This window comes from Suricata suricatta, chromosome 9 (genome assembly GCF_006229205.1).
Source record: "Suricata suricatta isolate VVHF042 chromosome 9, meerkat_22Aug2017_6uvM2_HiC, whole genome shotgun sequence".
In the NCBI taxonomy this organism is placed as follows: domain Eukaryota; kingdom Metazoa; phylum Chordata; class Mammalia; order Carnivora; family Herpestidae; genus Suricata; species Suricata suricatta.
In genome coordinates, this window is record NC_043708.1 from 104460157 (window position 1) to 104476030 (window position 15874).

Sequence of the window (15874 nt, forward strand, 5' to 3'; positions counted from 1 at the left end):
CCTTCTCCTTTGTCATAATGGAAGTGTCCTCCTGTCAAGGTCATTTCTTTTTTTTTTTTAATGTTTTTTTAATGTTTTATTTATTTTTGATACAGACAGATACAGAGCATGAGAGGGGGAGGGGCAGAGACAGAAGGAGACACAGGACTGGAAGCAGGCTCTAGGCTCAGAGCTAGCTTTCAGCACAGAGCCCAACACGGGGCTCGAACCCATGAACCACAAGGTCATGACCTGAGCCGAAGTCAGATGCTTAACTGACTGAGCCACCCAGGCGCCCAGACGTCATTCCTTACTAAAGCCTTCAATTTTGCACTTATCCCTTCTCATTAACCATCAATTTCTCACTCCTCAGCTATCTCCAGATCTTTGCATGACTAGCTCAGTTTTTTCATTCAGGCCTTAATGTAATGGTCATCTATTCAGAGAAGCTGTCCTTGAGCACCATACCTAAGGGGAACCTCCCATCATTTTCTATCCCACTTGTAGCAATCTGAAAGTAATTATACAACTGTTTACATGACTACTGTAATTCCTTACATCCCTTCAAGAATATCAGACCATGTGGGCAGGGACTTTTTCCTCATTCACCAACACCTAGCAGGCTTTTTTTTGAAACCTTTATAGATTTATTTTAAATGTTTGTTTATTTTGAGGCAGGGGAAGGACAAAGAGAGAGAGGGAAAGAGAGAATCCCAAGCAGGCTCTGCACGGTCAGCACAGAACGTGACATGGGCCTCAATCTCATGAGCCATGAGATCATGACCTGAGCTGAAACCAAGAGTCAGACCCTTAACCGACTGAGCCACCCAGGCGCCCCCACCTAGCAGGCTCTTAATGTTGGAATGAATGAATAAATGAGTGAAAATATTTTGTTGTGAGTAGAGAAAATGAGCTAGAGACTAGGGAGCTCTCCCAGAGGACATCGTGCCTGATCTGAGCTCAAGTTTGAGAGTAAAGGTGTGCTCAGAAGACTCTGAAGAAAGAAGAGGACGTTTGCAGAAGAGGGAGTGGCACGCTCACCTGCAGAGGTGGAGAGAACACGTTGTATGTGGAGACAGGCTAGCCTCTCAGTGAATAGTGACGATAAAATGCAGCAGAGGGGGCTGGATGGTAGGATAGGGCCAGATCATGCCATCCTAAGGGAAACTTTTGGGGGATGTTAAAGAGGTAAGGGACATATTTTAATTAGTGATAAGATGTTCAGTCTTTCTAGAGTTCATGCAGGGGATGGAGTGGCAGTAAGGAGACCACTGTACTGGCCATTGCAGAGGTCTGTGTAGCAATCGAGGAGGGCCCAGACCAAGCCAAGGATGTGAGGATTAGAGTGGGAGTAAAGGATCTGGCAGCTAGGAAGTTGCATCAAGCATGTATCAACGAACATATCTTTATGATGTGGGAGCATGTTATGACGGAAAGAGGTTTTGAAGTTGGGGACATAAATCAGATCCTATCTCCTCACTTGTGGGACCTTGAGAAGTCACTTAACCTATTATCGTCATTGGTAAAGGAGTAATACTATCACCTGCTCCCTCTTGTCCTTTTATAATTTTTTAAATATTCATTTATTTTTGAGAGAGAGATACAGCATGAGCAGAGAGGGGCAGAGAGAGAGAGAGCAGGAGACACAGAATCTGAAGCAGGCTCCAGGCTCTGAGCTGTTAGTACAGGGCCCGATGCCGGGCTTGAACCCACCAATGTGGGATCATGACCCGAGCCAAAGTAGGATGCTCAACCAACTGAGCCACCCTGGCGCTCCTCCTCTTGTCCTTTTAAAGATGAAAGTGAACCCGTTGGATTAGGACAATACCCACCTATTACAGTGGCTGGCACAAAATAGGAGCTGAGTAAATGCTCGCTCTCTCCCCCAACCTTTCTCATAGTCTACAACTCAGCTCCAACAGGAATCAGAAAACAGGAGGGACTCATCTGACTAGGAGTAGTTAAGTCTTAAGGTTTTGTGAACCTGAGGCAGTAAGGCAGCAGCTGGGCAATTTAGAAGCAGCTTGGAGTTACGTGATGCTGTGATTGTTGGTCCCTCCAGCCCTGGCGGGGAGGTAGAGGGGCTGTCACACAGCATAGAGTGTTAGAGTTGAAGCAATAATAAAATCATGAATAGTTTGATTTTAATCACCATTTAATTTTAATGGTTGTTTTTTTTTTTTTTGAGACAGAGACAGAGCTTTAGCGGGGGAGGGGAGACAGAGGGTGACACAGAGTCTGAAGCAGGCTCCAGGCTCTGAGCTGTCAGCACAGAGTCCAACAAGGGGCTCAAATCCACAGACTATGGGATCATGACCTGAGCCAAAGTCAGAGGCTCAACAGACTGAGCCACCCAGGTGCCCCCACCCTTTAATTTTAAATAGGCCTTTATTTACTAAAGAGATTATTTTTTTGAATAGACACAAACAGAATGAAATCCATGTAACCAACATGCAGCTTTAACATTTACTATAATGTTACCAACCTTATTTCATTTATTCCCTCCACATTTTTTGGTCAAGTCTTTTATTTATGATATTAGTTATTTATTGAGAGAGATGGAGGGAGGAGAGAGAGAAAGAGAGAGAGAGAGGACAAGCTGGGGGTCAGCAGACAGAGTGGGAGACAGAGCCCAAGCAGGCTCTGCAGTGTCAGCACAGAACCCAGTGCAGGGCTCAAACCCACAAACTGTGAGGTCAGGACCTGAGCCCAAATCTAGAGTCGGACACTTAACCGACGGAGCCACCCACGCCCTCCATGAAGTCTTTTAAAGCAAATCCAGCCATCATATTATCTTACCCTTACGAACTTTAAATAAGGACTAAAACAAACAAAAACAAACACATCACCTGGGCGCCTGGGTGGCTCAGTCAGTTAAGCCTCTGACTTCAGCTCAGGTCATGATTTCACAGTGCATGATTTCAAGCCCCACGTGGGGCTCTGTGCTGACAGCTCAGAGCCTGGAGTCTGCTTCCAATTCTGTGTCTCCCTTTCTGCCCCTCCCCTGCTCATGCTTGGTCTCTATCTCTCAAAAATAAATGTCAAAAAACTTTTTAAATTAAAAAAACCTCAAAACCCATAACTATGATCACATCTAACAAATAATGCATTTTCCCCGATTATTTTGAAATTGTTTTTTTTTAATTTTTTAAAATGTTTATTTATTTTTGAAAGAGAAAGAGACAGAGAGGCAGAGCGCAAGCAGGGGAGGAGCAGAGAGACACAGAATCTGAAGCAGGCTCCAAGCTCTGAGCCATCAGCAGAGAGCCCCACGCAGGGCTTGTACTCACAAACCGCTAGATCATAACCTGAGCCAAAGTCGGATGCCCAGCTGACTGAGCCACTCAGGTGCCCCTTGAAACTGTTTTTCTAATTTTTGGATTAGGATGTAAACGAGGTCCACACAGTGCATTTGCATCTCATGTTAGCTACATTTCCCCCTCATTTCGGGGTGCCTAGGTGGCTCAGTGGTTTAAGCGCTGGCTTCGGCTCAGGTCATGATCTCATGTTTCATGGGTTCGAGCCCCGCGTCAGGCTCTGCGCTGACAGCTCAGAGCCTGGAGCCTGCTTCAGATTGTCTCCCTCTCTCTCTGACCCTCCCCTGTTCGCACTGTCTCTCTCTGTCTTTCAAAAATAAATAAGACATAAAAAAAATTAAAAACATTTCCCTCTCATTTCACAAATGCCCCTGATTGGCTGAAAAACCAGGTCATTTGTTGTAAGTCTTTTCTTCACTGTTTGAATTTGGTGGATTGCACTCTCATGGTGTCATTTTAGGTTTTCCTCTGTCCCTAGTAGTTCTTGTAAACTAGTAGTTTTATCTAGAAGCTTGGTCATATTCAGGTAACATGTTAAGACTGATCAGTGGGTCTGAGTATTACTAGCTTGATCTACCTTTTATAAAATTCCCTACTGGTATTAGCGACCTGTGATGTTTACCTGAAGACATTATTTTTTGTTAGGGATTACAAAGCAGTGATTTTAGAATTCTACCATTCCTTCTGCACTTATTAGCTACTGTGGAGAACTGCCCTTTACCAACTCTTTGGTGAAGCTGAGAAGTTGATTTTTCAGGAAAAGCAGGACAAATGCTTGATTCTTTTTCTTTTTCTACTTTCAAATTAATATATCAATTTTATTAAGTAGGTGTTTCCAGAGAGGGGAAAACATTAAGGCCTCATGGGTTTGTGGGGCACGTGGGTGGCTCTCAGTTAAACATCTGGCTCTTAAGCTGAGATTAGGGTTTTTTTTTTAATATTTATTCATTTCTGAGAGAGAGACAGAGTGTGAGCAGGGGAGGGGCAGAGAGATAGGGAGACAGAGAATCTGAAGCAGGCTACAGGCTGTGTGCTGTCAGCACAGCCCTGAGCTAAAGTCAGACACTTAACGACTAAACCACCCAGTCACCCCCAATCTTTTTTTTTTTAAGTTTATTTATTTATTTGAGAGGGACAGAGACACCATGAGTATGGGAGGGAGAGGGAGAAGAAGTGGGGAGAGAGAGAGAGAGAGGGAGAAGGAGAGAGAGAGAGAGAGAGAGAGAGAGAGAGAGAGAAAGAGAAACAGAGAGAGAGAGAGAGAGAGAGAGAGAGAGAGAGAGAGAGAGAGAGAGGAGGGCTGCCTCAGCTCAGGTCTTGAGCTCAGGGTCATGAGTTCAAGCCCTGTGTTGGGCTCCAAGCAGGGCATGAAGCCTACTTAAAAAAAAAAAATCTATCTATCTATCATATACATATGATATATGTATATAAAGAGCTCATGGGTTTTATATTTTTATAATATATAACATATAATTATATATGTATATAAATAATTCACGGGTTTTATATATTTGAAGTGTTTTGATCAATAGCAGTCATTTTTTTTGGCCAGTAGGCTCCTGAGTAGTGCTTTATCATTTCGAGATACTTAACGTACATTAATCATTTCAGCCTCACAAACAACCCTGCCAGGTATGTTTACCCAGTTTTACAAATGAGAAATCTAGATCACGTGGCTTGAACCATGATTTGTTGTCTATTGTTCTTTCCATTAAATATAATAATGGTTGAAAGAATCGGAGTGTTAAAGGCAACTGGATTCTTTTTTCTGGTCTTGAGATTAAACAGCAGAGGTCTTTAACCAGTGGGAAAATAATAACTAGGCAATATCCACTTTAGAAGGCATTACTTCAGCAGACACTGTTGAGAATAATGTTATGCTGATAATACTGTAACTTAGTAAATAGCCTGTCTCAACTTTCTTTGTGAAGCATTTCCATTTTGATTACTCTGTGCGGGATCTACTGCTCAGATGTATGTCATTTTATGGTCTGCCCATGTCTGGGGAGTTGGTATTAACACGCTGCCTAGTGTTTTTAATTCAGAACTTCTTCGAAAAGAAACCTTAGCCTCTTATGTTTAAACCCTAGTTTTAATAGCATAAGCTATTTCCTTCTTGTATAGCTTTGTGGGCATAGTAATAAAATAAATACCACAAAATCACTGATGAGATGAAAATTGAGCTCCCTGCTTCTGTGCAGCCATGTAGGTAAACCAGTAATTGGCTCTGATAATAACTTTTGTTCTTACAAACCAAAGTCTAAATGAGAGTCACATTTGATATATCTGCTTGTAATTACTATCAAAAGGAGAGAATTCCAAGCTGAGATTGTTTAGTGACTCAAGATAGATGAAACAAATCGCTGCCTTTTCTTGATCAATGTAAGAAAAGTTTCTGGAAGTACTTTTGGTATTTTATCTTCCTGCTGGGAACAGTGCTTTTCCCAAGCTTGCTCTTCTGCTTCATGGATTGATGAAATTTTCTTTTTTAAATTGACAGCTGGCTTTTCTTGAAAACAATCTTTTTAGTGGGGCTGATAACACAGCTTATGCTTATAAGTATTTTCCTATATATCTCGACAGGTGGTTTGTGAGACAAATTTGGGTGATGGACGTATTTGGTAGTGATAGTGAAACCATTTGGTATGTTAACTTTATTTAAATGGAGGCTCTTTTAATATGTTTTTAAAAGGGAAACTTAATCGTGTGTTATTATTTTGGCATACATATGCTTTGGTGCCAAAAGAGTACATGATAGAATATTAATAACTTTAAAGGATTTCTCCCATAACTTTAGAAGTCAACTGATAAATACTTGATATTACAACCGGTCATGTCTTTTGGATTTCTATTTACATTTGGATTTGTTTCCATAAGGAGCTATGCCCAGGGCCGCAGAAAGATAAAAATGGGCAGAAAACCACTGAATTTTAATGCCACTTTTAACAATGACTCTATATCTGGTAATTTCCTCCGTACGCCAGTACTGAAGCCACACAAAGTTGATGGAGCAGAATAAAACTAAGAAAACTGCTATGGTCCACCAAGCCAATGATCCCAGAATTAAAAAGTTCCAACAAAGCTTAGACATGATAGATGAAGCTATTACCGTCAGTGGTATGCAGGGTTCACATTTAAGAAGAACACCCTAATTACAGAAACCACATCCAGTCAATATAATACATATTAGCAATTTCCCAATCCTGGGTAGGATGGGAAATTATTCTGAAAGTTTAATTAAGAAGGAAAAAAATTATGTTCAGGTATTAATTTCAATAAAAGAGGCACTCGGCTTCCACGCGAAAGCCCCGGAGTAGTGCTGGGAGTGTGGATTACCCACCGAAGGAAAGCCATTTATAATTAGGCACTCCATTGTTTTTGCAACCACATGTACTTCAAGGAAAAGAAAATAGAAATGCCTTATTTTCAACCAGTATCCCTGCATGGGTTAAATAAAGTGGCCAGCTGTGCGCAGTTATTTAAAGATTTGGTTTAAAAACTACTATAAAACAATAAATGAAAGATTTGAAGCCTGTGTCAAGAAATAACTTATCTGGACAGCACGCATTCCGTAGGTACTTTTGTATGTTCCCCTTCACCTTGACCTCAGGCACAGCCCACTTATGAATGTTTATAACCAAATAGTTGGATCATGAACTAATCTTCCTGGTTTCTACAACCATTTTAACAACTGCAACAGATCACCCCTAGAACTAAGACACTCAATTGAAAGGAAATTTTTTTTAATTGCTCACAACATCACCTTTTTAAAAAAGTCACAAGGGACACATATTTTAGGATTCTCTTTACATGAAATGCCTAGAATGTCTAAGAGACAGAGAGTAGACTAGTAGTTGCCAGGGGCTGGAAGAAGCGGGATGGGGAGTGACAGTTAATGGGTAGGAGGTTTCTTTTGGGGTGATGAAACTGTTCCGAAATCCTAATTTCAGATGGAGGATGGTGGCAGAGCTTTCTGAATATGCCTAAAATCACTGAATTATATACTCTTAAAGGTGTAAACTTTATAGTATGTGAGTTATATATCACAACTGTCACACGACCTCAGAAACTGTCAGTAATGTCATATTCCTTAAGTGTCAACTTACCTTTTAGCATCAAATCTTAGAAAGCAAAGCAGGGGAGGATGTGGGTGACAGGGAAGGCGGGAGGGGTGGAGGTTAGAGGGTGAGGTGAATGGTTCTTCAAGACACCCTAAGTCTAACTGCTGCGTTTTGCAAATTAAAAACAAACAAATCAGGCTTCCAAGAAGGAAAGTGACTTACCCAAGGTTACATGCAGGCAGTCTGGGGCAGGAGGCACAACGGGAGGAACAAGATTGGAACTTAGGTCTCTGCACACGCGCCCCAGGCCCTTTCCCACCACCACGGTGCTGTCTTCTCTGGTGGTTTATACTTAGGCATCGCAGCAGTGACTAATTTGAATTATTTAAAATGAAGAACACGTGGTTCAAACGAAATGCTTTTTGTTCTAATGAGAGCACAGGTGTATCCTATAGACAGCAAGATCTTGGTGAAGGAGTAACTAAATTTGTTGCGGTAAATTCACCGAGTCCGCACTGAGATTTACCTGTAACCGTCCCTTGAGGACAGTGGCCACGTTAACAGACCAAGGGAGCCCTCTACCTGTGTATTTGTAGCATAGATTTCTTTGGCAAAAATCCTTGACCTGGAAAGCTAAAAATAAACCGAGACCAGGCATCCCTGTCCTTTGTCTACCTTGGGTGGCTTCTAGTACGATTTTTGAGGAAATGAATGGTGTAACATCACTGTATGAGTGATAGGAAACGTGGAGGAAAAGCTGCAGAAAGTTCCTTTTCTGTGACTAAAAGAGACCAATTAGCAGCACAAATTAGAAACCCAAATATATATATATATATATATATATATATGTATTTTTTGCAGAAAGAATTACATTAAAAAAATAATTTTCAAAGAACTTCATACTCCTTAGAGGATATAAAATGTTGGTTAGCATTTTTGTTCATTCAGCATGAAAGTTTCATTGTTTCTTTGTTCCAGCGAAAGATAGGGTCGAATGTAAAAATCGTGCACAATCCTGAAAACATCCACCACAGAGGTGCTGTAAGGGCGACCTATGGAATCAGTTTGCCATATGTTAACCAGAGAAAAGCACGTGTAAGTAAGGAGTTGTTTTCATGAACTCTTACTTTTTATTTTTAAGAATCTAAAGTCGTATATTTTGTAAGATACATTGTAGATTTTGTTCCTTTTGTCCTTAGAATTTGGATGAGATGAAATGGAGTGGCTTTCATTTGGTTTATAATTACAAATGATGAAAAACATGTAAACCTACTTTTAGAAGCTCTCTTTGTAGCTTATTCAAATTTGTCTGTTTTACCTGCTCTTCCTAAATAATCTGGCATCATAATTCTAACAAGGATGAAATAATTTAAACAACGAAAATGAGTAGAAGAATTTTAAATATTTTATTTCTTTGATAGCAGGCTGACCACTAGAAAAAGCAAAAGGAAACAGCAGCGTATCATCAGCTCTACGGCATATGATCACAGAGTTCACAAAATTTAAGAATATTATTCTAAATCTGAAGCAAGCATAGGTTAATTCTTTATGTCAGCAAAATGATGAGAGGGAAGAATAATCAAATGCAGATTGGCATTAAGTGATCCCAGAGTCTGTGCCTCTATTTGCCATTGACCAGCTGCTAAATGTCCCAAAGCAAGGACTGTACTTTCTGTGCTGTGGGGTCTTCTTAGGAGATTTCAAGGTAATGCTTCATTTTCATTGAGAAATCATTTGATTTGAGATTATTTCTAATCCTGAAAAACAATTACTGAGATGACATCTATAAATTTTTAAGTACACTTTTAACCTCGAAAGCCCTTAAATGCATGTTTTGGTGAAATCAAAACTAAAACCAAGATTAATTTTAGAATTCAATTGCAAAACCATTTCCAACCAGAGGAGTCTCTTAGATTAATCTTCTAAATTTCCTACGCAGACATTTTCATCTGCCTGCTTCATTCATGTAACCCTGAACTGTATTTTTAGTTTCTTTGTGTGTGCCTTATATTATTCCATCAGGTTTGGCTTGAGAGCACTTTATCATAGAAATACTTGTATAGCCTAAGAAATAACCGGAAAGTTCAATATTTTTATTCCTGCTGAAACTTTATTTAAAATGTCACTGTGAATAATGTGAAAAGGTTTTTAGCTGCCTCCCATGAGCCCAAAGCCCTTGAAATAAAAATATTATTTCTCTGGCTGCACAGACAGAGGCAGATTTCTCTTTTGTTGTTGGTTTTTTCCTTCCATCTAGAATTAATAATATTAGCTTAGCTGGTGGAGTGCTGAGGCTTCGTAGCCCAAGGCAACCGCTGCCTCTCCAGCAAACTTTTTCTGACATCGAAGTTCAAAAAGGCATACCTCTAGATTTAGAGGATTATGCTTTACTTTCATGAATGTGAGTGAAGATTCAGACATAAATAGGAATTCAGAACTATATCCAAAATTTGGGGCAGACCCTTAGTTATTTGTTATGTATTTTTTTCTAATTCCCAATAGGATTAGTGCTTTGGGGACTGTGCCCAAGTACTTTGATCACAGAGCATTTGGGAAAGCACTTTGCCTCACAAGACACATAGATCATATACACTCATTTATTGTACTGATGATTCTTTTCTCCCATTAAACTTGACTCCATGAAACTCTACACCAGCATGCTCTAAAATGTATGTACATTGTATACATCTTGCTCAAGCTGACTATTGGCAATTCAATCAAAAGAGTTGATCCTATCAGTTAGCGTTGATGGATGCATGTACAGTGGTGCCAGCTGAGAAACGGCATTTTCAGTTTGGATTTATAAAACAGAAACGCTGTGCCAAAAGTCCTGCTAAAGAAATAATCTAGGTACTGGTTTTAAACAGTCATGGAGAGCTTTTGGGAACAAATACAGTTGTGATTTACCACTTATAAAAATGTGTTTGAAAGCACGTACCCAAACTGAAGCAATGTGTCTAGTGTTGTGATGTGTAGTTAATTAGAAAAGCAGCATCAAGGCTAATCCTTTTTTAGAACTACTCTAAACACAAAGAGGATGATGGTTTGGCTGCCGAGGGCCATGTGTTCCCTTACTTCCTATGAAACTTGAACAGCTTGTCAAAAGCCAGTAAATAATCTTAGACATTTTTGACAGAGCAAATTTGAATACGTAGCTGATTTACATGATCGGTTCCTAGAAACGGGTATTTTCTCCATTTTATAGAGAGGTATATGCTTCCTCATCGTAAGGGGCTGGTGCAAAGATTTTAGTACATTCAAAACACATATATACCCCAGACAGACAGACAGACGCGCGTGCACACACACACACACACACACACACACACACACACTTCCTTCAGATTTTTATATCCTGTAACGCTCCATAACATCAATTTACAAAAAAGCGCTGAAAGTGAAACTCATTAATAATTTTTTCCATATCTGAAATCCGTCAAATGAAGCAATGACAACAACCCTCTAACACGTTTCAGAGCGAAGCCTCCCAGGTATGGGGAGACAAGAAGAAATCTCTGATCTTCATAATTCCTCACCGACATCTAGTCCCACTTAGACTTTCAGAGGCCTACAGAAAATTTGACTTGGATTTATTTCTCTTAAATAAAAGAGGTTTCTTAGAAGGTTTGAAACATGTCTCTGTTAGCATGAATTTTAAAAGAACGATTATGAATGCATAACAAAATAGCCAAACAAAACATTGCTTTGTATTGCTGCACAAATAACTCTGATGATAACTGTTATGACCTAGAAAAGAAGCATAAAAACATTTTTCTTGGTGGCAACGTATAAGTTGCTCTAGAATTATACCAGTTCTTTGGTCCCACTTTCCAAATAAATAAATATATAATGCAATGTAAACTTAGAATCTTTTATTTATTCATGAGGTTGAATTTAATACTATTATGATTTCCCAATTTTATGAGTCATCCATTATGCAGGGCTGTTCACTAACTTAGTTGGGTAGCAACCACACTTCACAAATCATAGTTTCATTCTTTACTGTTTTACTTGGGGTGTACATAGTAATCTCTCTCGTGAAAGTACATTCATTTCGGGAATGATAAAGTAATGCAAAGCGAGGCAATTGTGTTAATGTCAAATGATTAGAAGAAGCACCAGAAGGGGGGGGGGGCAGAGGTACTGGGGGAGGGGGGGAAGAAGGCCGATTTCAAAACTTGATTGTGTTTTAAGCCCATGCATATGGCCACAATTACAGTCACAACGTAATTTGGCAATGGGAGCAGAATTAGATTTAAACAAATTGATGTTACACTGCAGTAATTCAGAATGAGCTTGTTGCATTTATAAACCATAACAAGAAGCAGAGTGAATTAATAAGCCCTTCTTGTCACTAAAAATAAAAAAGGGAATAATTGCTGAGATGGAGTTAACAGATGACTGTAGTCAGCACCCTCTCAGCCCGGACACGGGAAAGTGAAGGTCACCCCCGTCTCAGATGACAGAGAGGGAACATCATGTTGGTAAACAAATTAATCTTTTGAAAGGTCGCCATTTGTTTTAAGTTTTTATCCAGTTCTTGTCATCTGGAATCAGAGATTGACTGTCATTTCACGAGGCAGGGGTGCACTTGAAGCAGACAAAGCTGCTTCTGTACATATCAGCATTCCTTGACAAAACTCGGCGCCTGATTGCGATGCTATGGGCTGCTGGCTCACAGCTGTCTCCGGACAAGAATGGAGGCCCACCGCTGAATTCCAATAGGATGGGCCTGCATATTCCGCCGGCTGTAAGCTGGCCCTCTGCCCACAAGTAAAATGTATTGTAGTTCAAGCCAGCAATTATCTCTTTTACTTCCTTCTGTGCTGCTTCTGTTCCTTTTTTCCAAAAACAGATGTGGGTATTCACTCAAGTTCTGCATCTATTCTTCCTCGCACCTGCCGGGTCAGAATTTTGACAGAGGTGGGGTTTGAAGGAGACAGCCGACAACAATCAGATGTAATTTCCTTGAGAGCAGTTTAAAAAGAAAATGTTGATTTTTCAGGAAATGTGAAGTCAGCATCTTGGTCCCCCTCCCTTTTCCCAGGAGCATTTGGTAAATTAAATTAGTGGAACAAAAGGAAATAGCTTTAAAGGCGTTCAGAAATGCCATATCCCATTTACGACATGCAGTCATTACCCAAGGACTGTGATGGCATGCACAGCATCCCCACCTCTGCCGTTAAAGCAAGCTTTCTCTTCAGGTTGCCTAGAGTTCTCAAGAAAACGATGACTTCTCGTGTTCCTAACTCCTGATTCCTAAAATGTACTCCACCAATATGGCGGTGGTAGTGGTGGATGGAAGGGGTGGTGTATCGCCTTCATGTGTGGCTGCTGTGTAGAATTTCAGCTCCGTCTGGGTTTGGAGGACTGGAAACGCTGAAGGAAGTGATGAGAGAGTTGTCACTGGCTGCTTCCCGGCTCTCACAAAAGCCACGAAGGCTCTGGGGTGGGAAGAAGCCGTCAGAGGCTGTGCTTGCACCGGAAAACAGTCACAAAAAATCCGACGGTACTGGTTCTCCAACTTCTTGAAGGTTACTTGGGTGTTTCCTGAGTTTCTGTACTGAGATCCTGCATGCATTTCCAGACCAACCCCATGCTGAACTCCAAGCACTTGCCAGCACTCTGAGCGTAGTGATTCTGGGTCCGACCGCCTGGTGTGAATCTTGCTGGATGGGGAATCCCCCAGAAACAGCCTGCATTGTTTCATGAGAAAATCTCCATAATAAGAGTATCCCCAAGATTATATTGAGATTTAAATGAGAGATTTCAAAGCACTTAGCAAAGGTCCTGATACAATAAGTGCTCTGAAAATGTTAGGACTAGTGACAGTTCTGATATTGTATTATGCCACGTTTTATACTGACATTTAAAACTTACGTTCACATAGGGGTTGAGGGAGAGAACCAAAATATTACTGAGGTAGCTTCCAAAGATTCTATTTAATGTTTCCTATGATGATGCCTTCTTTCCCACACTGGTAACAGGGCAGGGACCTTGTAGTCTGATCCGTTTGCCTGTTTTCAGATCTTCCACTGCCCTGAGCAGTGCTCAGGAGAGAACTGGTCTGTCTCCTCCTTCATCTAGACTCTGACTGAAACTAAGTGACTGATGCCAAGTCTAGAAGTGAGGAAGCGATTTTGTTGGCCCCGGTTACCCTGGTTGTACTAGGCCTCCTCCCACTGGGCCGTCCGATAGAGATTCCTTTGAAACACCCTTGCTCCTGGACTCCTTGCCACCAACTAGCTGTTTCCAGGAGCAAGTTACTCTACCTCACTCATTCTCATTTTCCTGGGTTCTAAAATGGGGAGCTGGGTTGGGAGCCGTCTGGTATGGTGGGAAGGGTTTGGAATCCTGTGGATTGCTATGGGTCCTATCTGCCATTTTCCAGTTACACAATTCTAGGTCAGCAAGTGCACATCTCAGGTTGTCAGTTTCCCCTTCTGTAGAGTCAGAACAATGATGCCCATTAGGCAAGGGTGTTCTGGAAACCATAGATAATATAACATTGCTGGCGCATAATAGGTGCCTGATAAGGTTCCTGCCTATGTGAGAAATGAACAAAGCATAGAAATCTCATACTTTCTTCCCTTTCTTCGTACCTATGCCTCCAGAAAAGGATCTGGTTTGGCTCCTTTCACACTCCAGTATAAATGAATAATAAGGCTTAATGCTCTCGTTTTCAAACTCTTACAGAGAACCCCAGTGAGTTTTGGGGAGGCTGCAAGCATTCAATTCATATTTAACTTTTGATAAATCTTCAAACCATTTTAAACTGCAGTAAAGAACAACACAGAGATACTTAAGTTAGGCACCAAATTTTAGTACACACTAGATGCCAGCAATGCAGTAGTTTGCACTGTTGGGTTAACTCTGAGCGCATGGGCATGTGCACACATGCACATTTGAATTTCTTATAAAGATGTCTTTCACTAGCTAGAGTGTATCTTTGTACTGGTCACATTTTGAAATTTAGGTCTGCTCATATCCACTCCTATAATAATTATAAAAATAAGTGAAGGCTGAATACTTGTCAAGGTCTTAAAGCGGAGCTAGCCCATGCTAGCGTTCAACTGGTATTGGTATCATGACACACTCGTGCTACCGTGCATTAAAAGTCAGGCAAGTTCTCTGGAGCCCATGGTTGGCAACGCAAGAGTCACTGGTACAATTACGATAACACGCGTAACAGTGTGATTCTGTAGCATTATAGATCATCTCATTGCTCGTTTTAGGTTTGGGTTGGTTCTCACCTGGTTGGAAATGGGCTATACAACCCTCCCCTGGCAGTGCGGGGCGCCCTGTGACTTCGCTCACAGCTGTAGATAAAAGGTCAGGTCAGCAGCAAAGCATCATCTTACAGCTTGGACTAACCCACAAAACAAAAGCAGATTGTTTTGAAACTGAGTGAATATCTAAAACAAGAGGGTGCTGAGATGTCCAAAAAGAAATTTATTTTTTAAAAAATTTTAAGTCTATTTATTTATTTTGAGAGAGACAGAGAGAGTGAGGGGAGGAGGGGCAGAGAGAGAGAGAGAGAGACAGAATCCCAAACAGACTCCACACTATCAGCACAGAGCCCGATTCAGGGCTTGAACTCACAAACTGTGAGATCATACATGACCTGAGCCGAAACCAAGCTACCCGACTGAGCCACCCAGGCACCCTCCAGAAAAGAAATTTAAATTGGATGTGATGGAACATCTTAAAATGTTACATGACATATTTGAAAAGTACTTCCATTATTATTATTATTATTATTATTATTATTATTATTATTATATAAAAGCACTTATTAACTGAGCCAGACACCGTGCTAAGTGCTTTATGAACACTATCATATTTAACCCTTTTACCTATAAAATACATGACATTTTAATAACCATTTTACACATGAGGAAATGGAGACTAAGATTAAGCTACTCACCTAAGGTTATGAAGTCAGTAGGGGAGTTAGGATTCAACTTATTTATGAAATCTACTGGACAAATCTCCCTAAATAGAGTATTCACCAACTGATCCTTAATTACCAAGGAATCCGAACACTTGTTAGATACTGTTGTGATTCTGTTTTGAAACAAAAAATTTCCTACTGTTCTTTAGAGCTTCTGGACCATTTTAGTTGAGGGAGATCCTAAGGTTATAAATACCGTAACACATTGTTAGCTACTTGAAATTCCTTATCTATTTGCATCAGAATTTTCTCCATCTTGTGCATGCGAGAAAAAAATACAGAAATAAATCGCACACTGAGATGGGTGTAAGATGGTAGTTATTATCTATAACTCTTGATTTCATAATTTGCCTCCACGACAACCTCATTGTTTCCAGTGTTGATTTACATATATATACATATATATATACACTTGTTTATATATAATTCAACATATAGAATTATACTAAACTCTTATAAAACTTGCATTTACTTACCTATCAGAATTCTATTTAAGGTTGCATTTGAAAAATAGGTTCTATGCCTGAAAATAAATTTGAAAATCTTTGGCATGGAGTATTATC

At 40.4% G+C, this 15874-nt stretch overlaps 2 protein-coding genes across 10 annotated transcripts in view; one reads left to right on the top strand and one right to left on the bottom strand.

Annotated features, from left to right (window-relative positions):
* AAGAB (alpha and gamma adaptin binding protein) overlaps positions 1 to 15874 on the bottom strand; it is a 272788-nt gene that overhangs the window by 79515 nt on the left and 177399 nt on the right. The window lies entirely within an intron of this gene.
* Positions 1 to 15874, top strand: part of IQCH (IQ motif containing H) — a 205999-nt gene that overhangs the window by 28106 nt on the left and 162019 nt on the right. For 4 of the 8 annotated variants that reach the window (XM_029950214.1, XM_029950215.1, XM_029950216.1 and 1 more), the window contains exon 5: positions 8336 to 8452. In XM_029950214.1, the coding sequence (XP_029806074.1) occupies positions 8336 to 8452 (117 nt within the window). Of the gene's footprint in view, positions 1 to 8335; positions 8453 to 8778; positions 9634 to 10803; positions 11173 to 15874 lie in introns of those variants that run through there. The other 4 variants (XR_003912800.1, XM_029950218.1, XM_029950221.1 and 1 more) reach the window with 4 other exon arrangements.